This window comes from Prionailurus viverrinus, chromosome D2 (genome assembly GCF_022837055.1).
Source record: "Prionailurus viverrinus isolate Anna chromosome D2, UM_Priviv_1.0, whole genome shotgun sequence".
In the NCBI taxonomy this organism is placed as follows: domain Eukaryota; kingdom Metazoa; phylum Chordata; class Mammalia; order Carnivora; family Felidae; genus Prionailurus; species Prionailurus viverrinus.
In genome coordinates, this window is record NC_062571.1 from 45,492,446 (window position 1) to 45,517,813 (window position 25,368).

Sequence of the window (25,368 nt, forward strand, 5' to 3'; positions counted from 1 at the left end):
TGGCAGAAATCTAATCCCATCACCCCAGGCTCTGATGCTCTTTTTTGCCTGGAGTATTTCTGGGGATGAAGCGTTTACAGGATGTCAAGGGGTGGGGGGGGGGTGGTTTGGGCACGTGGGCATTTGGTCCTTGGTCGTGGTCTGCCTGTGCTGCCATCTGCTGGGATATTCCCAACCCGTGAGGATACGCTGGTCTACACTGGAAGAGCTGTGACCTCTCTTGTTCCCAGTTACAAGGCTTCTAGGATGTGCAGGTACTCAGTACCATGTCCATGTCACCCTGGGGTATGGGAATCCCTCGATGATGGCCTGGGGATCTTTGGCCTGTCTTGGGTCAGCCTGCCCCTTCACCATGGGCATGAGGGCCCCTGGGGTCCTGCTACTTCCCCAGGATTTATCCAGAACAGGGGCACAGCTACCTCTATTCTTGAATCCTTCGTTCCACATTGCCTCCTTTCTGGTTCAGATGACCTTGATCTTCCTGGCAGGTAGCTTTCATCCCCCTTCCAAATGCTTTCAGTGCCCTGGGTCCTCCACAGCCTAGGCCCTTGATGTGCAAATATCTTACCTCTGTTTTGTGCCTTGTATCATTCCTTCTCAAATGCAATGCATGCTTCTAACTAAATGGGGAAGGGCAAAAGAAAAAGCAAAACAGGATGGGGGAGGAAATTTGGTTGATAGTTCAATCTACTTTTCCACCACACTGTGTTTTTATAATATACACAGAGAAAGCAAAATTAGGAAGTCCACAAAAATGGTGGGGTGTGTGGAAACTCACCAGGCTTGAGAATATTTTTGATGTTCTTGTGGCCCTCCAAGTGCTCTGAGCCCTTCCCTCTTGGGGTCCTGGGAGGCTCTTTCCCTGAGGCTGGAAACACGCCTACCGGAAGATCATGCTCGTTTTACAGAATGGATGGTGATTTCCACCCAGCCTGCCTCTGCTGCAGCCACCATCCCCATACAGAGGATCCCCTTGACCTGTTGTCTTTTTCGGTCCGCCTCATCAGCACCCCTATTGAGCATGCTCCAGTGTGCACCAGCCAGGCCACCACCCCGCTGCTGCCCGCTTCTGCCCAGCTGCCTGCTGCTGCCCCTCCCAGTGCGGCCTCACCACCCTTGACCGCAGCCACTGCCCATGCTGCCACCGCCTCTGCTGTAGCCCCTGCCTCAAGCCCTGCGGACAGTCCAAGGTAACGGGCCCACAGGTGCCGACCCTGACCTCAGGGAAGGGAGGCAGGAAAGTCCTCAACCTGGGTCCACCTGTTAGCAACTGTATCCAGCCCTCAGAAAAGTCCGTGCAAGGTGGTTAGGACCCCGGGGTCCTTGGAAAGCCAAACCTAGCACTGCCTGGTGCTGAGAGTGAAGGGGAGACTGGGAGTCACCGCAGGGGAGCACACTGTGTGCAGTGCAGCACAGAGACTGGAATGCGCTGCCTGGCCCCCTAGTGCCTCTCTCTGTCTCTCTGTCTGTCTGTCTGTCTGTCTCTCTCTCTCTCTCTCACACACACACACACACACACACGCATGCACGCACGCATGCAATTAGATAACAAAGAGAGACTTTGTGCACAGTCATTGTTCCTGGAACTAGAATAAGGGGGAGAATGAAAATTGTCCTTGTGGTACGGGGAAGTCAAGAAAGGCTCTCTGGAGGAGGGAGCAGATGTAGCATTGACCTTGGTAGGTAAGGTAGATCAGATTTGGGCAGATATTTAGCACTAACTTGCCCTCTTCCTTTACCCTCTCTTCTCTTGATGGAGAGCAGGCTAACTCCAGAGACACCCGATGCCATGGGATGTAACTCTCTGCTCCACCGCTTACTGTCTGTAATCTACAGAAAGTGACTTAATTTCTCTGAAGCTAGGTTTCTCATCTGCTAAGATATTTAATGCAACATCTATTTTTTTAGGGTTGGGACAGAAAAAGTGTACATAAATCACCTAGCACATCGAATTCTCTCGAGTATTATGAGTTACTGCATTTCAACCTGACCTCCTGGATACCCAGCAAAGGCAGGGCTGGGGATGGCGGGAGTGGGTGGGTGGGGGCTGCAGTTTGCAAAGTATGCAGGGAGGTGTGGGGAGGTGCAGGGGGCAGGCTGGATGAGTCATTCTGGAATGGCCAGGAAGTGTAATAGCTGGACGGGCCCAGCTCTTTCTGGGCTTCATGGAGCTGTCAAGTTGGTGTTTGAGGTCACAGCCAGCTTTCTCAGTTTCCCATGCTCCCCTCCCAGGGTTTTGCTGGAAAGGACATGCTTCTCTGGATCAGGGTTCATAAGTCCCTGGCACAGCCTGAGACAGGATAAAGGGTGGGCACAGTGGCCTGCAGACCTGTGTGCTGCACCCCTACCCCCAGGCTTCACAAGGACCTAGGTGGTGCCAAGCCCAGCCTTTGCCCAGCCCAGCTCAAGCCTCAAGGGTAAGCCCAGTCTGGGCCTCCGGGGGTTGTTTTATTCCAGCTTCCTGGGGTCACTTAGCAAGTTGCTCCCCCTCTACACACCAGGACATCTTCAGCTAAGGGCACCAAGAAGAAAGTTTGAAGAGGGTAAGAAACGTCCCTGTTGTTAAGTGGGAAGATGCCTCCCCAGTTGGATGGAGAAGCTCTAGATGCTGGGGCCCTGCTTAAGGACAAGCTCCAGCACTATGCTTCAGGCCTCGGTGTCCTCAGTGGCCTGGGGCCCTCAGGACTCCCTCAACAGGGCAAACCCTTCCTTCCTCGGCCTTGCAAAGGGAGATGAGGCCTGGGTGGAGGTTGGAGAGATACCTGGAGGGCTCCCAGCATCAGGCTGGAGCAGAAGGAACCCAGGGACCATACCAGCTACCTCCCTATCTTACACAAGGCTGGGATGGAGCTAGAGGAAGCCAGTGGGGGGCAAATGGACACCTTACCCTTTCTTGGCATGGCCTCAGAGTCCTTGCTAGATGTCATAAGCCTCTGATTCCTCCCCTAACACCAACCCTGGACACAGGACCTGTAGCTCCTGGGCTGCTGGGAAATCTTCTTCCACTGGTGGGAGAGTCTGGCTAAGCCCCACTGACCCTCAGCCCTCTCCCACCGCAGTGGAAGCTGGGCACCCCTTCGACACTGCCTCTTTCTCCTCCATTGAGGCCCCTGCTCCACTGTGGTTTATCAGAGAAGCAGACAGGCCCAGGGAGGGGAGACAATGGCTTCACCCAACCAGAAACATGATAACTTGGCCCAATAAGTCTGCACACCCCCTAGGTCTGGGATACTCGCTGTCTGAGGCTCATTCTACCTCCATACTGTCTGAGCAGCACTACACACCCTTCTGAATCCACTAAGGAGCTTGGCAGTGGGTCCTTAGCTCCGGGCCACCCCCTCCCAGAGCTCTGGAGAAGAAATTACTTCCTTATCCTATGACTTTTCCCAGCACTTGGGCCCGTGGGGAACAGTTGGAAAGAAGGCAGGAAGCCTCAGACTGGGGGAGGATGGTATATTATCAGAGGCTCACTTCTCTAGCATCCCCATCAATGACCCATTTGCCCTGGGCGTGGACATGTGGTCCCCAACGGGATCTGAACGATGCAGGGAGAAACCAAAGGTGTATTCAATAAGGTGTTCTTTAGCTTTAAATGAAAAAAGGTGGGGAGTTGTTCACTGAAAACGAAATTGGGAAACACTGAATAAGACAAAGTCAAACATGCCCCTTAACTCCAGTTCTTGGAGCCTTTAGTTCTCCAAGGGAAAAGGCCAAGTACGGCATTTCCTGAGGGCAACGAACTGGGACGCTTTCACTCTATCACTTTGGTCCCATGGTCCCTGGGTCACAAGTGGAAAAAAGCTTTAAGACCTCTTGGCAGCTTACTCAGTGGGGAGAGGGCAACAGGAATGCTGTGCAGAGGAGAAGCCTGTGTGTGTGTGTGTGTGTGTGTGCGCGCGCATACTGGGGGGCTGGTCTCCTGGCTTCCCATGAGACCTCTCTGGAGCACTCTTATCCAGAAACCTGAGATTTGGCGGCTCCTTCCAGCACCAGCAGAAAGGGGAATGAAGAGGCCAGTGGTCTGAGGCTGTGAAGTGCCCCAGGAGGTCAGAAGGTTGAGGGAGAGGGGTAGTTCTGACCTCCTCCATCTGTCTCCTCTCTCCTGCGTCTGCCCCTCCAACCCCAGCCTCACCCTGGTAGTCTCTCCACAGGAAGTGAAGGGTTTCCTGTCTGTCTTCCTGTCTGGCTGGTGGTTTTCCTCTCTCTTTCCTAAGGTGGTGACACCAGCAATGGGCCATATGGCTCTAACCAGACTCACAAAGACTCAGCCCCCAAGGAGCAGCTTCCTCCCCTCTAAGACCCCCACAGTCTTTCCTTCACAGCCTCTGGCAAATCCCCAGCATTTCTGTCAGGTTTCCTCCTCACAGAGGCTCCTGAAGACCAGGCTGCCATGGTTGCAGGCCCCAGGGCCTGGGTGGGGCTGTCCTTCTAGCTGCTAACTCCTCCCCCCTTGGTTCCAGGCCCCAGGCCTCTGCCTACAGTCCCGCCAAGGCGACCTCTCCGGCACCTGCCACTCATACATACAGTGAGGCCCCAGCTGCCCCTGCGCCCAAGCCCCGAGTTGTCACCACCGCCAGCATCCGGCCTTCTGTCTACCAGCCAGGTGAGAGGCAGATTGGAGGGGAAGCTGTTAGGCTGGACGTGGCTTCTAGGCCACATCCCAAGAAGGATGGTGGCCAGCGAGGTCCTGCCAATGAGGCTCAGCCCTTCTTCCCCCAAATGTGGGCCAGCATCCTATGGAGCCTGCCTCTGGCCCTGGGGAGACAGGTGAGCGGTACCAGCCAGGGGTGGAGCCTCCCAGCTCTTAGGCAGATAAGGTTCCTGGCTGGGGATTTCCAGGCTCAAGGTAAAGGATGAGAGGATTTAGAGGGAAGGAGTTTGTTTCCCCAAGAGTCTGGGTCTAGCTCAAGCTGGAAGACAGGCAGCTATAACGAAAATGCCATGGGCTTTGGCCAGTGACCCCGGGGCAGGCTGTTCATTCTGTCTGGTCTTTGGGTTCCTCAGCTGAGGCAGGACAATGGAGGCTCAGAGAGCATACATAATAAGCAACAAAATGGTCTCCTGGTGGCTGAGCTCCCTTGACTGTCTGTTCCATTGCTCTAGTCCCCATTCTCATCACTGCCCAGGGCCGCTTCACAGGAATGAGGACTCAGTCCCACTTCCCTCTTTCCTCAGCAAAGTTTGGCCTGCTCCCCAGAGCCCGAGGGCAATTCTCAGTCTGGCTTGCACCTCAGTTTCCCCTGCCTGCCCCTGCTGAGTGAACCTGAGGGCTCCTTAGCTAATTTCCCAGGTTGGGGGAGGGTCCTGTGTGCCCTGGTCTATAGGATGTGCCCACAGGAGGGCTCTGGGCAACTACAGCCATCCAGGGCTGACATCACCATCCTTCCCACTGGATTCTGACTCTGAACTCCAGGAGGGCAGGGCGGTGGCAGATTTTTTTCACTGTATCCCCAGCACCTGACTCAGGCCCGACACAGAGGAGGTGCTCAGTAAAGGTAGTGAATGAAGGAATAAATGAATGAATGAATGAATGAACACTGGTGAGGAACTCCAGTTGGGGGTGAGAAATGGAGAGGGAGAGGCTGTGAACTGTGCACTCTGGTGGTTGAACACACGGGGTAATGGATCACAAGGGTTCTCAGAGTGGTACCCTGGTGCAAGTTCCATGGGTGGGTGAGATAGGGTTTTAGGAGGGCACACGCTTCTCATTTAAAGCATTGTACTTCCAACATATTTCTCTGTACAGCCATCTTGAATACAGCAACAATGACATTTTCCACTTGCAGTAGTATACAAACTGTTCTCTGCCCTGCTCCCAAATCGTTACACACACAACCACCTTCACATATGGTAAAAGCGATGGAGTGAGGAAGCCAATGACCTGTTAGGGAAGCAGGTAGCTAACTCTAAGGGAACAGGGAGGGGGCTCCTGTGTGTCCTGCAAGAGACGGGGAGTTGGTCCAGCAGTCATGAGGTAGAGGAACAGCAAAGTCTGGACTCAGGAGCATATCCTGTTAAGGAAAATGAGAGACTCCAGAGAGGATCCTCAATGAAGCCGGAGAGCTGGGGAGGTAAGACAGAGAGTGAGCGGGAAGGGCCCTGCTTTGGGGAGCTTGACTTGATGCGCAGGGCCCTAGGAGCCCTCATCAGCCTTCCGGTTAGAAAGCCCAGTCTGACGGCGGCGGTGGTAGAAGCAGCTTGGGCATCAGGCACGTTCCTGTGCGGGGGGGGGGGGGGGGGGGGGGGGGGGGGCTGCTCTGAAGTCAAAGCGCTTCATCTCCGCAGCCTGGGTTTCCCGCTCTGAAAACGAGCGCGAAACTATGTAGACCTCCTGTTCTGGGGAAGAAATGAAAGGTACTTGACCCACAGGAGGTGCCCTTCCCTGTCCTTTCAGAGGCAGGGACACACAGTTCTGAGGTTAAAAATCCACAGGGTTAGAGAGCAACTCGGAGCTGGTTGCAATGGTGAAAAATCTCCGAGGGAGCTGGAGGACGCGGTGCCCTGCGGGGACGGGGACCACCGGAGGGAGGGTGGAGAGTTGTTTGGGTTAAGCCGCGGCGGGTGGAGGTGCGGCTCGGTCCCGGCGCAAGAAGCGCATTTCCGTCCCGGCCCAGTCCGGGCTCCCTTCCCAGGCGGGTCCTCCCGAGCACCTTCCGGGGCGGACCCCGGGCTTCGGCGCCCCCGCCCCGGCCGCCGGCTCTCCTCCGCAGGCCCGCCAGGGGGCGGCAGGGCTCCGGGGGCGCGCCCTGCCTGGGCGCGCCCGGCGCCCCTCTCTTCGCTCCAGGGCTGGGGCCCAGGCGGGCGAGACGGGCCGGAGCCCCGGGGCGGCGGGCCTCCCTCCGCGGCGTTCCCAGGCGGTGCAGACGTTAACTCATGCCTGCCCGCAGGGAAGGGGGAGGCCGAGCGGCTGGCAGGAGGCCCGGGGAGAAGCGGGTAGAGCGGGCCCGAGCCGCTCCCGTCCTTCGCCGACCTCGGTCCGGCCGCAGCTCCTCGCGGGGCTCCTGCGGGCCGAGGGTGGCGTTCGCAGCCCGGGTCTTATCGCTGGCGCCGGGGCTGGGCGGCCGCTCCCCAGGAGCACCTGGGGCCGAGGAGGCTGCCGGGCGGGCCTCACTGTGGGCGGAGGGGCCCCGCGCCGGCCGGGCCGGGGGAGGCCATGTCGGCCCGCGGGCCGGGCGGGGGCCGGCGCTCGCGGGGAGCCAGGCCCGACCTGGAATGAGTCAGAAATCACCTTGTTTAATTACACATTCCCGAGGCCGCCGAGTGCGATAGGGGCCTTTTGAACTTGCCAATTAAAGGTGAAATATCACCTTCTAATTTAGACGGGCTTAATTCCGTCAAGCAGAAATAGCAACAGCCCCGGGCTCGGAGATGGGATATCAAGTCTCTCTCCTGGCACGTCTGGGGTGACGCGACCAGCCAGGAGGAAGGGCGCAGAGGGAAGGGGACTGTGAAGCAGCTGCTGCTCGCGCTCTCACCCTCACCCCACTGGAATGGGGGGACGCGATGTGGAGGGGGAAGCTGCCGGCCCGAGCCTGGGGGGGAAGGGAAGGTCCCTAGCTCTGGGTGGGCGTATATCTGAGCAAGGGAGCGGCCCACCGGGGTCCAGACTCTGGCGTGCCTCTGACCTGAGGAGACTTTCTTGGGGGTTTAGAAAAGGAGGCTGGATCTGGGAGTCTGGGAGGCCTTCCGGGGGGGGGGGGGGGGGGGGGAAGAGAACGTCTGGCAGGCGGAGGGAAGCAGGAAAAGTGGGCAAGGGCCCGATTTGGAAGGGGCGTGCTAAAGCCTGTTTTGCTGCCCAGGGGGTGGTTAAGCAGGGAATCTGGAGTTGAGTCCAACTGCCCAAGCTCCAGTTTGAGATAGGTAGTTCACTAGCTCCCTAACTTTGCCGTAATCACTTAGGCTCACCAAGCTTCATTCCCCATCTGTAAAATGGACTAGAAAATATCTGTCTCCTTGGATTGCAGTATTACATGCAGTAGTGCAGGTAAAGGGCCTGGCATGTGGAAGCAGTCAGTACTTGGTAGCTGCTGTTCTGTTGAGGGCGGCACTGCCCAATGAAAAGAAATCTTCTTGTTAGCCCCATTTTTAATAAAGGAAAAGGAAGCAGGTGAAATCAGTTTTAACATATTTTATGTAACTCAGTATATTCAAAGCATCATTTCAATATATACTCAATATAAAATTATTGAGATACTTTATATCCTTCGCTTGTACTAAGCCCTGAAATCTGGTGTGTATTTTATGTTCTTGGCACTTCTCAATTTGGACTAGCCTCATTTCAAGTGATTAGTAGCCACATAGGGCTGTGCAGTGGCACAGGATTAGGGCTTTGTTTTTAATCCTTTTAGCAGAGATCCCACACTTTACAAAAAAGAGAGAGAAAGGAGTGGGGACAAAATCTTGCACAGAACCCCATTATATATACTAGAGAGGAATGACTCTGCTCTGAAGTTCTTCTAGATCACCTCTCCCCACACCCCCTCCCTGGTGGTGTTCCCCTCATCACCCCTGCCCCCAGCACTTTGAGACCCTCTTGCTCTGAGCACTTGGCTGTTATGCAAGGTTGTTAGAGAGGATGACAGCATTTCAAATTTGGCCTTCACAAATGTTGTTCCAGTAGGTCCTCACCACTCCCTTTGAGGCAGGTAGGAACATCATACATTCCACTCCACAGGTGAGTAGACTGAGTCCCAGGTTATCTGATTACAGGGTGTCACATCTCCCACCCCCACCCCCAGCATCCTGTGGTCTCCCTGGACAGGTTCCCCTAGGTGACCATCAGGCAGTTCATCCAGACCCTGAGACCCAGGAAGCATCATCCTCACCATCCTCACTAATGTGAAATGATGCATACACTGTGCCCGGCACTAGGCTAAGCACTTTATATTTCTTGTCTTCTTTAATCCTCCTGTAAGGTACTAAGAATTATTAATGCCATTTTAAAAAAAGAAAATTCAGGGGGCGCCTGGGTGGCGTCCAACTTCGGCTCAGGTCATGATCTCGCGGTCTGTGAGTTCGAGCCCCGCCTCGGACTCTGTGCTGATGGCTCGGAGCCTGGAGACTGCTTTGGATTCCATGTCTCCCTCTCTCTCTGCCCCTCCCCTGCTCATGCTCTGTCTCTCTCTCTGTCAAAAATAAAAATAAACATTAAAAAAATTAAAAAAAAAAAAAAGAAGAAAATTCAGGCCCAGAGACGTTAAGGAACTTGCCCAAGGACACACAGCCAGGATGCAGTAGTGCTGGGACCTGAACCTAGGGCTCTTGATGGTTGTGCTACATGTCAGAGCATGGGACCTCCTCCAGGTGGATAGTTCCTCCTCAATGACACGGTACACCGAGATTTTCTGGAAATCAGACTCCTATTCTTTACAGAGGCAGCTTGGGGTAATAGAATGGTTTTGGAGACTCACTCTGCCACTTACTGGCTCTGTCTGAGCCTCAGTGACCTCAACTGTCAAGGGAACTAACCCAGGTGACTTGCTATGTGCCAAGCCTATTCCCTTAATAAGTGGGAAGAAGATTGATTCCTCATGGAGAGAGTTTTACCTTTAGAAGCCAGCGTCACTCCCGGGATGGTTCCAGGGCAGGGCTGTGGACGATTTTACCCCTTTACCTTTCAATAACGTAGGCCTGATCCCTACCCACCCACAGCACAGGGGTTCTCATGTTACCCTGCTCTGAAGGGCCAGTCATCTGGGAGCAGAAGGTAGAGTTGGAGCAGCAGGCCCCCAGGGTGGTCCAGGAGAACCAGGTGGGAGAGATCAGAGGCCAGGTGGGGAACTTTAGCCCTGAGCAAGACCTTCCTTTCCAGGCTAGCGACTGATGGGGACTGCCTCAGCACCCCTCACTATAGTCCATCCACCTAGGCAGGCTCAGGAATGGAGGGAGGCTGCCCCAACATGTTTCCCAGGATAGGAGGAATGAGGCCTCTTTCCAGAGGCTCAGACTGTGAGCTGAGGTGAGGCTTCTGGAACCTCCCTGGCTGGAAGAGGAAGCTGGCTGGAATATGTGTGCAGGCTCCACAGCAGAGGCAGCAAACCTGAGAGATCTGGGTTTTGAGGGCCCAGGCCTCAGAGGGCTTCTGGTGAGCAGCTGCAGTGCTCTTTGGCGTTGTCACCCCAAAAGCGTGTTCAGCTCTCAGGGAGCAGGAAGAGGGGGTTCCAGAACTGAGGCAGTACATTCTCTACCTGCACTCTGACTTCCATGGTAATTTCTGCACAGCCACTCAGACATTGTTTGTTTCCACTAAAGTGATGTGGGAGAGCATGGGTGTCCCAGAGGCAGCCACAGACTGGGGTGAGCTGTCCCCCCCGACATCTCTGCCCAGGCTTCCTCTGTGCGGTTCTCTTAAGACCCCCAACCCCCACCCCAATCAAACCAAGGTGAAATGTCCCCCCAGTACAAATCAAGCCAAACTCTTTTTTAAGAAAACAATTGCAGCTGAACATGAAACCTGAACCTAAAAACCCAACTGCCCTGTCATCGGCTCTGTCCACAAGGCTGGACTAGGTCCAGGTTCAGCAAACACATTTGAGGCATGTCAGATGTCAAATCGCTGGTCAGAGTGCAACCAAAAGCATCTTCCAGGCAAGGCCAAGCCGACCCGCCCCCACCCTCTTCCCGGCCCAGAGGACCCAAATATGAGGTTTGCCTGGCACCCCCGCCCCCCTTTCCCTGTCTTCTGCAGGCCTCTGGCAGCCAAGGCCTGGCCGAGCCCCACCCCACACAGCTGCAGATATTTATAGCTATGTCCCTTTCCCAGCCCTGTCCCAGCTCCCGAGGGCTCTGCTCTGGCTGTTCTCTATCTCCCTTGGCTCCCTGCTGCAAAATCAAATCTGGGGCATCAAGAAGTTCAGGAACGTGTCTTCCATAGGAATTGGAATTGTACTGCTCTGATATTAAGCCACCTTTTACAGTTTTCTGGTGGTGGGGGCGGGGGAAGTTGGGGGAAATGAATTCCTGATACATTTTCTTTGGCTATTTTTGCCTTGCAGCGCCCGCATCTACCTACAGCCCATCCCCAGGGGCCAATTACAGTCCAGCTCCCTACACCCCCTCACCTACCCCTGCCTACACCCCCTCGCCTGCCCCCACCTACTCCCCTTCCCCGGCACCAACCTATACCCCCTCGCCAGCCCCAAGCTATAACCCTGCATCCTCAGTCACCTACAGCGGGGGCCCTGCGGAGTCTGGCAGCCGCCCACCGTGGGTGACAGACGACAGCTTCTCTCAGAAGTTTGCCCCTGGCAGGAGCACCACCTCCATCAGCAAGCAGACCCTGCCCCGAGGGGCCCCTGCCTACACCCCAGCAGGGCCCCAGGTGTCCCCCCTGGCCAGGGGCATCGTTCAGCGGGCTGAACGCTTCCCAGCCAGCAGCCGGACTCCGCTCTGTGGCCACTGCAACAACGTCATCAGGTATGGTCCAGCCTTGGCCATGAGCTGGGGTGCTAGAAGGGCAGTGGGGAGGCTCGCCCACTCTCTGAGCCTTGGGGGTGGGTGACAGGGGGAGGGAGGGCAGGTATAGGAAGAAGGCTGCGGGGCAGCCTCAGGTACCTCTGGCTTGCCACCTAGTCTGACCCCCTTTGAGCTTTAGCTTCCATCTGTGTGACACCCTCATCCCTGGGGAGTCGGGAGAATTCCATGAGGTAAGTGAGTGAAGCTCCCAGCGCAGTGCCTGGTGCCAGGACCTCCCCCTTGGGCTAAGGCCGGGTTCTGGGAATTGTTGGTCTTGTTGTCAGTAGGTTTATAGGGCATGTTGCAAGCTGGCTGACAGTGCTAGTTTTGACCCAGCTTTCCTTCAGGGTTGCTTCTGGGTCTTTCCACAGACAGGCCTGTGCTGCTCAGGGCTTTGGTGGGCATCTACTACACTAAAAGGAAAACAAGTCATTTCATGGACCATAGGTGATACTTGTTGGAACATAGTGTGTTTATAGTATGTGTGTGTTTGGGAGGTAAGCTTATATATGTGATAAATACATTTTTATTTAAAAATAAAGTAACACAGAAAAAGGAAAAAGAAAGAAACAAAGTTCACTTGCTCACTAGAGAAGAATTAGAAAATTCAGAGAAGTGGGCCATGTGGGTGGCTCTGTCGGTTAAGTATCCAACTTCGGCCCAGGTCACGATCTCATGATTCTTGAGTTCAAGCCTCGCATCAGGCTTTGTGCTGACCCCGCGGGGCCTGCTTGGGATTCTCTCTCTCTCCCTCTCTCTCTCTGCCCCTCCCCAACTTGTGCTGTCTCTCTTTCAAAATAAATAAATAAACTGAAAGATTAAATTTTTTTTTTTTTCAACGTTTATTTATTTTTGGGACAGAGAGAGACAGAGCATGAACGGGGGAGGGGCAGAGAGAGAAGGAGACACAGAATCGGAAACAGGCTCCAGGCTCTGAGCCATCAGCCCAGAGCCTGACGCGGGGCTCGAACTCACGGACTGTGAGATCGTGACCTGGCTGAAGTCGGACGCTTAACCGACTGCGCCACCCAGGCGCCCCTAAACTGAAAGATTAAAAAAAAAAAAATTCAGGGGGCACCTGGGTGGCTCAGTCGGTTGAGCGTCTGACTTTAGCTCAGGTCATGATCTCGCGGTCTGTGAGTTCGAGCCCCGCATCGGGCTCTGTGCTGACAGCTCAGGGCCTGGAGCCTGTTTCAGATTCTGTCTCCTCTCTCTCTGCCCCTCCCCCGCTCATGCTCGGTCTCTCTCTCTCTCTCTCTCTTTCTCTCTGTCAAAAATAAATAAACATAAAAAAAAATTTTTTTTTAATTCAAAAAAGTAAAAATTTAAATTTAAAGCATTTCCTTGTAGTCCCACTGCTCCGACTGCTAATCTGGAACTAGGCAACGCAGGCTCATATGCTGGGTCTACTGTACTGGCCTTGAACAACTTACTTCACCTCTCTGTGCCTCAGTTTCCTTATCTGAAAATGGGTACTCTAATTCTACTTCTTAGGATTGTTGTAAGAACTAAATAAGTCAATAAATGCACATTTCCTCTTAGGTAGTGCCACAGAGTCAGCGCTCAATAAACCTCCACCATTGACGTGGTCATCTTTGCTCTTCGTATTATAATTATCAGGCGTCAACTGAATGGATATTCTACAGTATGCTTCCCTGGTCCCCTACTTGCAGATATTTGAGCCGCTTTCCCCTTTCTCTTTATTGTAATTGATGCAACAACGAATATCTTTTTGCATAGAGCTTTCTCTGAATTTCACATTAGTTCGTTAGAACAGTCACAAAAGTCAGGGTTATGGGGTCACAGCATGAATACTGTTGGGGGGTCCTGAAATATCTGGTCTCAAGCTTGGTACTGTTCTCTGCTTCTCCAGGGGCCCCTTTCTGGTAGCCATGGGCCGTTCCTGGCACCCAGAGGAGTTTAACTGTGCCTACTGCAAGACCTCCCTGGCGGACGTGTGCTTCGTGGAGGAGCAGAGCAATGTTTACTGCGAGCGCTGTTATGAGCAGTTCTTTGCCCCAGTCTGTGCCAAATGCAACACCAAAATCATGGGGGTAAGTGGGCATCATCCCTCTCCTCTGACCCTGTATTTTCCCCACCAGTCTCTTCCCGTCCCCAGGATTGTGGGGTCCCCTTAGGAAGCCAAGAAGGGGCTGCTAACAGAGAGAGAACAACTCTATCCCTACAAGGGAGTTGGTTTGCCACCAAGGGACTGGGGAGCAAATGAACTTGAAGGGAGAGATGGTTACATGCCCCGGGCCACACAGCTTGAAGCGTTGGCAGAGCTTCTGCAAAACAAGTTATCACTTCATAGACTGACCTTGCCATGCACCCACATATGGCCTTGACCCCCCCTCCCCATGCTCCTTTGGGAAAATGGCGGCCATAAGCAGTACTTCCTCACCAGCTTTGATGGGAGGGTTAGGAATCACAGCTTAGGGGGGCGCCTGGGTGGCGTAGTTGGTTAAGCGTCCAACTTCAGCCAGGTCACGATCTCGCGGCCCGTGAGTTCGAGCCCCGCGTCAGGCTCTGGGCTGATGGCTCGGAGCCTGGAGCCTGTTTCCGATTCTGTGTCTCCCTCTCTCTTTGCCCCTCCCCCGTTCATGCTCTGTCTCTCTCTGTCCCAAAAATAAATAAACGTTGAAAAAAAAAATTTTAAAAAGAATCACAGCTTAGGTAACCACCTTCCAGATGATTCTGACACAGAACCTGGTACCCAACAAGTGCTGCATGAGCAGGAACTCCTCTGCCACTGCCCTCACCCCTCCACTCCCAGGCCTTTCCTGAGCACATCCAAGGCCCACTTAGCCCTGCTCCTCTTTGGGATGCTCCAGCAGTAGCCAGGGCCTGGTGAGGGAGAGCAGCCCCAGCTTCCTCTCTCCCCGGGAGCTTTCTGACCTGAGCTGAGGCTCTTTCCCCCAGGAAGTGATGCATGCCCTGAGACAGACATGGCACACCACCTGCTTTGTCTGCGCAGCCTGCAAAAAGCCCTTTGGGAACAGCCTCTTCCACATGGAAGATGGGGAGCCCTACTGCGAGAAAGGTAGGACCACTGTGCTGCGGGGAGGCCTGGTGGTGTGGGAGAATGGGGCAGGTACGGGGAACTCCTGCCTTTGTCTGTTCACATGGGACCATCAGGAGGCTCCAAATGGCAGAATCATGGTTTTCTGGGAGTCGGGTCTATAGCTTCTTTTTTCCCCTCCACATTCAATCTTTGCTCCCTTCCCTGCACCAAATATGTGGATCACAGGTGGCATCTTGTAACCACTTGGGAACCCTTCAGATGATTTTGATCTAGAGACCACAAGGTCGAGTCTGAAAAGGCTTTGGCTCTGGACTTCGAATTAGGTTCTGTCCCAGGTTCCACCTTGGACGGGCTTTGTAACCCTGGGTGAGTTATTAAACTTCTCTGAGCCTCACTTTCCCCATCTGTAAAAAGGGGGCATATAAACACCTGCCTCATGAGTTGTAGTGAGGATTTAACCTGAGAAAGTGTGTAAAGCATCAAACACGTGAAAGCCCCTTTCCCTGCCCCTCTCATGTTCTTCCAGAGTCCTATGATCTCCCTGTCTGAATTCAGAGTTTCTCTTTTCCCCAAATGCTACATTTTACCTTAAACTTGGAGTAAAGTATTGTAAATTCTGAAGACAAAGCACTCTACTAGAGATTTGCTGTCCTGGCTAATCAGCCACTCACTCACTCATTTATGCATAGCCTGCCTTTTTCAGAAGAGGGTTTGAGGCAGGTTCCAACAAAGGTAACGTGGACATGAAGGTTAATACAACAGAACTAGAAAATCAGCACCAAGCAGAAAAGGGAAAAGCAAGCAGGCTGATTGTGAAGAATAACAGAGCAACAGTGACTGGGCAGCCAATTTGAGGGCAGAAAGAGAAACACAGTAAGTTAGTTTACTTTAATCAGAAAGGAGAAAACATTCCAGTTCCTCAAGGGGAAAAGCAAAGTAGACTAAAACTATTTTCCCCTGACAATAAGTTAGAAAAGAAATTTCTTGGGTTCTTGCATACTGGCAAGTTCTCTTTCTAGCTCTTATTAATTGAATGACTTAGTTACTGAGTCATTCTGTGCCTCAGTTTCCATATCTGTAAAAGGGAGCAGATAATGATGTCATTTCCTTTCTTATGAGTGCGTGGTGATAATTGTTAGATAATTAGTAGATAATGGATAAGTGTGCAGTTGTGTCAATACAAATTGCTATTATTCATTGGCTGAGAGCATTACAACTTCCATAATTTGTGTCTGAGGCTTGCAAAAGAACGACAGATTTCCACTATCACCACTGTCCCTCTCCATAGTAACCAGCCCCTGCCCTCCGGCAAAAAAAACCTGATGGACATTTGGGTTGCTTCCATTTTTTGGCTATTGTGAATAATGCTGCTATGAACATGGGTGTCATAGATCCTGTTTTCTTGTTTTTTAAGTTTATTTGTTTATTTATTTTGAGAGAGAGAGAGAGAGAGAGAGAGAGAGAGAGAGAGAGAACGTGGGTGAGGGGCAGAGAGAGGGAGAGAGAGAATCCCAAGAAGGTCCTGTGCTGTCAATACAGAGCCTGATGTGGGGCTTGAACTCACAAGCCATGAGAAATCAAGAGTCAGACGCTGAACGGACTGAGCCACCCAGGTGCCCCTAAAAGACCCTGTTTTCAATTCTTTGGGGGTATATACCCAGAGGTAGGATTGCTAGGGTCATGTGGTATTTCATTTTCTGAGGCTTTCAGGAACTTTCATACTAGGTGCACCCTTTTACAATCCCAACAGTGCACAGAGTTCCAATTTCACTCCATCTTTGCCTACACTTGCAAATTTTGCTGTGTTTTTTTGGTAGCTGCCATCCTAATGAGGGTGAGGTGGTATCTCTTGTCATCATTTTTATCAGCAACTTGGAAGAAGACACAGAAGGGAGAATGCCAGAATGATAGGATCTAGACTCAAAAAGATTTCATCAATTGCCATGATGAGCTGACACTTTTATATATGATACCTGGCACGTAAGTAAGAGAGGTAGGAAGGTCAGCCCTTCATGGAGGGGCCTGCCCTGGAGCAGTGACCCAGAATGGTGGGGTGTCACAACCACCTGGGAAACTTTAAAGATATAAAGAACACCTGGGTGGCTCAGTAGGTCAAGCGTCTGACTGTGGCTCAGGTCATGATCTCACGGTTTATGGGTTCGAGCCCCGTGTCGGGCTCTGTGCTGACAGCTCAGAGCGTGGAATCTGCTTTGGATTCTGTGTCTCCCTCTTTCCCTTCCCCTCCCCTGCTCATGCTCTTTCTCTCAAAAATAAACACTAAAAAAATTAAAAATTAAAAAAATAAAGGTACTAGAAAGATCAATTCTCAGACCTACAGATGCAGAATTTCATCACTCTCCCCCCACACAGATGATCCTATATTCAGTTAGGTTTGAGAATTGAGGTATGATCCCAAGACCAGCAGTATCAGGATCAGAGAAATGCAGATCTTCGGGTCTCACCCCAGATCTTCTGAATCAGAAACTCTGAAGGGTGGGGCCCAGCAATCTGTGTTTTAGTGAACACTCGAGATGATTCTGTTTGAGAACAACTGCTCTAGGAAAGAGCTAAGCCCTTTTTCAACAGAGAGCACCTGTGATTTGGTGGATGGAAACCCTTTTACAATAGCAATAAAATCCATTAAATACAGGGTATGAATTCAACTTGGGGCATAAAAGAGTAAGTCAAAGAAAATTATAAAGACCTAATAAGAGAAATGAAGTAAGAAATAAATAAATGAGGAGCTAGATTATGCTCCTGGTGGGAAAGACCCATGCACAAACTTACTTCCAATTATATTCTCATTGTTTTAGGATAAATGAGAAATATATTAACTTCAAAAAAACGTATTAGGGCCAAGACTTGTGCTACCAAATTTTAAAACAAAGTGGCAGGCACTTCTTAAGACCATACAAAATCAAATATAAAACAGAAAAACCGATCAGTAGGCAAGACTAGACATTCCATTTTAAGAGCTTAATCTTAGGCTGCACAACGAGAAAAGGAACCAGTATTTAATAAGGTTTTCTGAACATTTCTTTTGTTTTTCCATTCATCATTTATCCATGAAGTATGTGCCAGTTCCTATGAAAGACACTGTGCATTGGGAATGGGTCTTTGTCCTCAAAAACCTCAAGCAGATACATCATCATGTGATATGCCATCACATAAATGGATAGTCCAGCGATAATGATTGAATGGATGAATGAATGGATTGAGAAGGCAGGGAAGCCAAGAGAAGCCCCCAGGAAGGTCATCTTGTCTCTCTTGGTTGAGGTAGAGGATGAAGGCTTCCCAGGAGGAAGGCCTGGCTCAAAGGATTGTAGAGATCCAAGGTAGACAAAGTGGGGATGGTTTTCCAAGCCCAGGGCCTGGTTCATACACAGGCATGATGAGGTAAAGGAGAGAGACAGAGCCCAGGGCATCTGGAGGCTGGGAGTAATGAGAGAGAAGTCAGAAGTGGGGGTGCAAGGCTGGCCCTCCCGTGGAGATGGGGTAGCCTATGATCCTGTTTCTCACCCACACTAGTTCTTACAGAGCACAGAGTCAACTGTAAACTGTAACTTTGTAAAGGAAGCAAAATAATGTTTTCTTTGCTCTGGTGAGGTGATAGATTTCTGCCCACCAAACAAATTAAGAATCCTGTCAGAGATAGGATTAACAGACTGTGATATTTATAACGACATTTGCATGACAAACTGTAATTAAACCCCAAAGGGAAAACCATACATTGGAAAAAATACGCAAGAGATATAACTTATCAAAGCTCAATGGCAAATAGATAACTGAAGACTGCATAAAATTGTGGAAAGAGAATGAACTTTGGAGTCCATCAGGCTCCTACTGCTTGTGTGCTGGAACCTCTACGGCCAGTTTCCTTGTCTTTAAAATGGGAATAATACTTCTTCACAGACCTGCTGTGAAGATTCACCAAGAAACTTAGGAAAGCACTAATATCGGACCAGTGCATAATAGACACTTGGATCACGTTTCCTTCCCTCCTTTTATCATTTATAAAGACATTCACAGTAAGAGCCACTATTTCTGAGTGTGCCAAGTACATTCACATGCATTATCTTATTTAATCTGTACAACCACTCCACAACTTAGGTACTGAAAGATGAGACACTGAGGAATTGGGTGGTTTGTCCCAGGTATGAACAATTCCTGAATAGAGCTGGGACTTGGGCTCAGTGCTTTCTTTCTTCAGAACCCAAGTTCATGGGGCACCTGGGTGGCTCAGTCGGTTAAATGTCCAACTTTGGCTTAGGACATGATCTTGCGGTTCATGAGTTTGAGACCCACATCGGGTTCTGTACTGACAGCTCAGAGCCTAGAGGCTGCTTCAGATTCTGTGTCTCCCTCTCTCTCTGCCTCTTTACCGCTCATACTCTGTCTCTCTCTCTCTCTCAAAACAAAAAGAACCCAAGTTCGTAACACCCCGTGGCTCACTGCCTCTCCTCATGTGGCCTACAATGGCAAACAGGCTCACTGTCCCCAAGGAGAACTGAGCAGAAAAATGATAAAATGAAAAGCCAACTGTGGAGAGACAAGTGTACCTCTAGGGAAATGAAGGCTTTGTAAAAGGCACCTAACTTCTCTAAAAGAATCTGGAAGAGTTCTACAGTGAGTGCAGTGGAACAGCTGCCCCTGGGACCCAGACAGGCAGCTCCTGAGTTGGAGAAGGATGGGCCCACTGTGTCTCAGCTGTGTGACTCTGGTGAGCCTCAGTTTCCTCATCCACAGAACAAAACAAAACAAAAAATGATTATAGTTCCATCTCTGAGGGATGTTTTTTGAAGATTAAGTTTATTCATTGACTTACTGATTCACTGGTTCATCTATTCATGCATTCATTCAACACGTATGTGTTGGGTATGGATTTGTGTGTCAAGCACTGTGTTGAGGGTGGAAAGAAAGCTAATACAAACTTATACATAGACCATGACATTGAGATACTAGTAAATAATACTATCTATGTGAGAATGCTTGGTAGGCTGCAAAGCATTATACAAATAACACTTGGTATTATTATCTCTTTGGCTGGGGTGGGGGATGGGGGTCATGTCTTAACATAGTAGTTCAAATATTGTTTCTAGTAGTGAAAATTCGTTATCAACACAAATGCCCAATGACAGAAGAATTTCCAAACAAAGAACATACTATAATTCCTAAAAATGTTAAGGGCTCTCCTTCTTCCAAACTAAGCATAGCTATTGGGAAATATGATTTTTTTTCTTTTTTGGGATTGGTTGGTTTAGGCTATAAAAGCTGACAGAGACAGAGGAGAAAATCACTCTGCAGAAAGTGAGTGACAGATCCAGAAAGTGTTTGCAAATCAAACCAGCCATGAGTGGCAACTAAGCCTGAATCCATACAACACCACGACAAAGTATTGAAAAGGAAAGAAACCCAATCATGTAACTAAACATTTGTCTGCAGGATGACAAGTAACCAGTTCGGTTGTACCCACTGCCCCAGTTCAGTGATATGGGGTGCTCTCCTGGCATTGGGTCAGTGCGTCCAGGATGCTTCTCCCAGCCTGCCTGGATGCCAGGTCCTCACTCTGCCTTTCATTTCAGACTACGTCAATCTGTTCAGCACCAAGTGTCATGGCTGTGATTTCCCTGTGGAGGCTGGAGACAAGTTTATTGAAGCCCTGGGCCACACCTGGCATGACACCTGCTTCATCTGTGCGGTATGTTTTTAGCCTGGGGTTCTCACTTTCTGAGAAGGGGCAGGAGGGACCTAGTGGGGCCAGGTGACCAACCCTCTACACCCCTTTCAACTCTGGCCTTCTGATACTCTGGTCATTTTTAAAAGCTGGCAAGTACCGTGATACCTTGATATGTCACAGTCAGGCAAAGTTTTATTACTAATAAGTATGCATAAAGCAATGTGGCTTTGTTACTCTCCATCTCATAAGGACAGCAGAGTGTCCTCCCAGGGTCTGTCAGACCAGCACCTGGCCTCACCAGCAGTGCTCTCAACAGTTGGGAGCAACGACGTGAGTTCGAGCCCCGTGTCAGGCTCTGTGCTGACAGCTCAGAGTCTGGAGCCTGCTCTGGATTCTGTGTCTCCCTCTCTTTCTGCCCCTCCCCTGCTCATGCTCTGTCTCTCTCTCTCCCTCAAAAATAAATAAATAAATAAACAAACAAATAAATAAAATACTTGGGAGCAGTGAGTGATGCCTGGGTTAAAATAGAGATGGTTGGTTTCCTATGGTTATAAGATGTGTTAGATATGATGAAGTGATTTAAGGGTTTTCCCCCAAATTTTTGCCGTGAAACACCAGATTGTAGCTTGTTGACTCTTCCTATGAAAAGCTGAGATAAGGCTTTTTTTGAGAGAATCTTTAGGAATTGGGGCTGAGTATCATTTTATTTTCCTAAATGGTCTTGTTCTTGATATATAGTTGCCAGGAGATAAACCCTAGATTAACTATTAACCACGTGCCATTTATTTCTGCCAAACAGCCAGGTCATTTTTCCCATGAGATTGGCACTTTCCTTCCGAGGGCTTCAGGTTGGGGAGGAGACACAGCAAGAAGTCACCGACATTTAGACTCTGCCTTAGATTTAGGGAATATTCAGCCCTGAGAAAGTCCTGTCATGTGAGTCTGCAATTGCCTGAACTTTATTTGGGAAAATTAATGTGCTGCTACTACTTTCTTTTTTTTCTTTTTTTTAAAACCAGAGCTGCCAAGGTAAAGTGTGGTATGTATCAAATATCCATGCAGTTTAAACTTGAGCAATTTTTATAGACTGAGGAGATAGGACAACCCTCGCCATGAAGTTTACTGCAATGCGCTTCAGGTTTCCACGCCTCCATTCATGGGGTGCACTGTATTGACTCGGTGTGTTTGTTTGCTAGGGCAGCTGCAACAACATACCAAAATCTGATGGCTTCAACAGCTGAAATGTATTCTCTCACAGTTCCGGAAGCTAGAAATCCAAATTCAAGGGCCACGTTCCCTCTGCCGGCTTCTGATGGTTGCCAGCAATCTCTGACGTTTCTTGAATTACAGCTACGGAAATTCTGTCTCTGCCTCCATGGTCACACGGCTGCCTTCCTTCTGTGTGCCTGTGTCCTCACATGGCGTTCTCCTCTGCGTGTGTGTCTCTCTATAGCTTCTCGTTTTCTTATAAGGACACTGGTCATATTGGATTAAGGGCCCGCCTTACTCCAATATGACCTCATTTAACTTACATCTTAATTACATCTGCAAAGATCCTACTTCCAAATAAGGTCACCACTGTGTCCCTGCGCTGGGTAGATTGAAGGTACTGGAAGTAAGGACTTCAGCATATGAATTTGGGGAAGGAAACACACAATTCAATCTAAACACTGATTTTCCAGCTTTTGGAATAGATTTTCTCCTTGCCTTTTAGGGTCCTTTAAATACATCAGGTCCTCCCCTCTGCAAAGGAGTAACAATGTGAATATCTTGGCTTTTGGGTTGTCCCCTACAGAGCCATGGCTCGGCAAGGCACATAGGGCTGTCTGACCCTTATATTCAAGCCATGGCTTGTCTTATCCTAAGATGCTGCCTGCAAGTCTGGTTACCCAACTTCCAGAAGAATCCAAGTGACTTGGAGAAGGTCCAGGGCAGACAGTGGCACAGAAGGCCTATTCTCTGAGGGCAGGATAACAAGAGGTCTGTGTCACATGGAGGGGTGAGCATGGGTCTCCTCCCTCAAGCCCACTATGTTTGGCTGAGGGTCACAGTGGCATAAATCCCAGAGAGAGACCAGAAGAAGCAGTAAAGCATGGGGTTGTTCAGGTCGAGATTGCAAATAAATTCCAGTCAGGTGTGAGAGACCCATAGCAGTGCCCAAAGAATCCACCCAAAGAAGCCAGGCTCATCCTGTTCTTTGGAGAATCAGTGTGGTGAGTCATTACATCTTCCTCCAAAGTGGTCCTGTGTGGCGCTCACTGCCCTGTTTAGATATATCGAAGTGAAGCACGGTTTTGGTTTTAAGTTTTGGAAAGCAATCTTTTGATTGGAAAACTGTGAGGGTCTTTTGTGGGGAGGGGGTCCTTTATCCACCACTTTATATTTCCAAATCACCTTTGATGAGTGTATATTTTCCTATAACTTAAAAAAAAAAAAACCTAGTAAGAAAAGAAGATCAAAAACTAGCTCTCCCAGCTGATATGCTGTTTTCCTATCAGTTAGATCTCAGGAGAGCACATAACTTTAGACTAATTCAATTTACCAAATATTTCTTGAGCTTGGGGACTACAAGAGTATCCCAGAACAAGTCTCCACCTTCAAGGAGTTTGGAATCTTGAAAGGAAAGCAAAGCTGACGTATATGAGCAATTAAAGAACAGGAGAAGACAGCCCCTCTATAGTCCCATGCATATAAAATGATGGCTGGGAAGGGCTGTGTGGGTCAGGATGAAGGTTAAGCTCCTGTCTGGCTTTGGCACTTGAGTTCCAATGGAAAGGATGTGGGACAAAGGTGTCTTACTGTGGCCCCTCTTTTCCTCTAAGTCTTGTTGGGTTTCTAGACCTTCCTCACTGGTGTGGGTATCAGGAGGGGGACAGTGGTGTAACTTTTGTAGGAAGCCCTCATAGGAGCTGTTGTAGCTGGCCCATTTCATTGCCTTCCAGCACTGTCCATGACCCCCATTCCTTCCCAGTCAGGCCCTGATGCCACTTGACCATGGAGCCTGGGGGTTGGACCATCCCTGCTGTGCCCCTCTGCTGAGTAGTCTGAGGATCTCCACCATGAAGCCACCTTGTATCCCATACAGGGTCTCCTAGCCCAAGACAATGAGCATGACCTCTCTATGATGTTTTCTGACCTCAGCTCCATCTCTTACCAATGAGTCACCCCTGAAGCTCTGGCCCTTCCTCACTTCTTGGTCTTTAGTCCCCAACACGCTCTCCAACTTATATCAAAGTTCTCACAAGTAGCCAGCATAGTCCCAGACTAGAACAGGAACCCCAGATGTTGACAGGCAGTTCCGTGAGAACTCACTCCAGAGCTGCCTTTCTGTCTTCCCTGAAACCAACCTCACTGTTGGATTTTGGGCTTGTCTTCACCAGCAGCTTGAGGTCACACAAGAGCATGGTTACACTCAATATCACTGTACCCACCTGGGATATTTTCAGTCACTTTTCTAGGTCATTGGTTTCTGGGGCCCATTGGCAGCCCTGTGTGATCCCAAGTATAACATCCTCAACTGGGTCATTAGGGACTTGCACGTGGGCCCACCGTGATGCCACTTTTCTTTCCAACTGTCTTGGAGTGGCCACATGCTCACTGACCTACACTCACTTCAAGAGGGTGATTTCTCTATCCTCATGCATTCTGTGTGGGAACTGCACCTACACTTCTCCTTCTGATGTCAGTGTCCTGAATGTGGTCCCCAATTCTTCTCCCCATCTGAAATGTTCAGTGACCTCTATGACACTGGGGCCCATCCCAGCCAATGTGACCTCCCAGCTGATTCTGATACATTGGCGTATTGCCCACCCAGGGCCAGCCTGTATATATGACCAGTCCAACAAACGTGGAGGGCTACCTCTACACAAGTCCATAAGCCCAGAACAATTTCAGGTAAGTATAACTCCTCTTTGCTGTGGGGTGTAGGGAAAATGAGCTTGAAACTGGAGTCTTGGAGATCTGGACATGGAGTCCCAACTCCATAACTTGCTAGGTCTGTGACTTAAGCAAGACACTTGGCTCTTTGAGCTACAGTTCTTCACTTGTGGAATGAGAAAAAGTTATACCTTTCCAGAAGATTTTGTGATTAAATGAGATGATGTATATAGAGTGTCGGGTCTCCTGCTTGGCCCATAGTAGCCTCAACAAATGTTACTTAGCTTTCTTCTTTCTGTGATGTCTCCATCTTCAAACTGCCCTCATATGTTGTCATCATGTGGATGTATAATTTTGCCTTTTTTCATATAATGTCTCCCTGCATACACTTTTCCATATTTGATTTATCTTTTGCATGATGGCATTCCATTGGAAAATGTACCAAAAGAATTTACTTAGTTACCTCCCTATAGAGAGATGTTTTAGTGGTTTTGAATTTTTGCTTCAGCACACGTTGTTCTGTGCAATAGTTTCTATAAGATAAACTCCTCCCCAGTGGTACCAGGCAGGCAGGCACATCTTTATGGCTCCTTTTCAGTGCCGCTGCCACATTCCCTACAGAAGACTGAGCTGATTCACCGAGCTGTGTCCCTAGCAGTGCACAAGGAGGCTTGATTCCCTTTTGGCATCGTTGACTGTTGATACTTCTTTTTTTTTTTTTACTTTTTGGCTACAGTCATGTAAGATTAATGGTAGCAAGTGATTGGGGAGGTTTTGTTGGTTTGTTTGTTTTATCTCGTTAGATTAATAGATACCTAGTGGTCTTTCATGGAGATTTTGATTTATTTTTCCTTCACTTATTGATGAGGATCATCTTCTTTGATGTGTTTGCTAATTTACTAATGCTATTTACTTGGATGTTAATCAACTCTGTGGATATTGACTCATGATTCTATACTGGTTTGTAATTTACTGGTTGTAAATTAAAAACATTTTATTTATTTATTTATTTTTGAGAGAGAGAGAGACAGAGCATGAGCAGGGGAGAGGCAGAGAGAGAGGGGAAACACAAAATCCAAAGCAGGCTCCAGGCTCTGAGCTGTCAGCACAGAGCTCGACGTGGGGCTTGAACTCACAAACCATGAGATCATGATCGGAGCTGAAGCCAGAAGTTTAACCAACTGGGCCACCCGGGTGCCCCTTTTGTAAATTTTGGATAGCATTGGTCAGTCATCTTCATCTTGCAAATTTTGTGTCTGCCATTTAATTTAATTGGAATTTAGTTCCACGTTCCTCTTTGGAAGCCTTAAATATGCCATAATTCGAACATCTATGC

The 25,368-nt window shown here is 49.9% G+C and overlaps 1 protein-coding gene across 2 annotated transcripts in view; it reads left to right on the top strand.

Annotated features, from left to right (window-relative positions):
• LDB3 (LIM domain binding 3) overlaps positions 1 to 25,368 on the top strand; it is a 64,239-nt gene that overhangs the window by 35,922 nt on the left and 2,949 nt on the right. Inside the window, exons 9-14 of one of the 2 annotated variants that reach the window (XM_047824387.1) lie at positions 1,008 to 1,190; positions 4,461 to 4,603; positions 10,995 to 11,415; positions 13,328 to 13,508; positions 14,377 to 14,497; positions 20,062 to 20,177. In XM_047824387.1, the coding sequence (XP_047680343.1) occupies positions 1,008 to 1,190; positions 4,461 to 4,603; positions 10,995 to 11,415; positions 13,328 to 13,508; positions 14,377 to 14,497; positions 20,062 to 20,177 (1,165 nt within the window). The remainder of the gene's footprint in view (positions 1 to 1,007; positions 1,191 to 4,460; positions 4,604 to 10,994; positions 11,416 to 13,327; positions 13,509 to 14,376; positions 14,498 to 20,061; positions 20,178 to 25,368) is intronic. The other variant, XM_047824388.1, reaches the window with a different exon arrangement.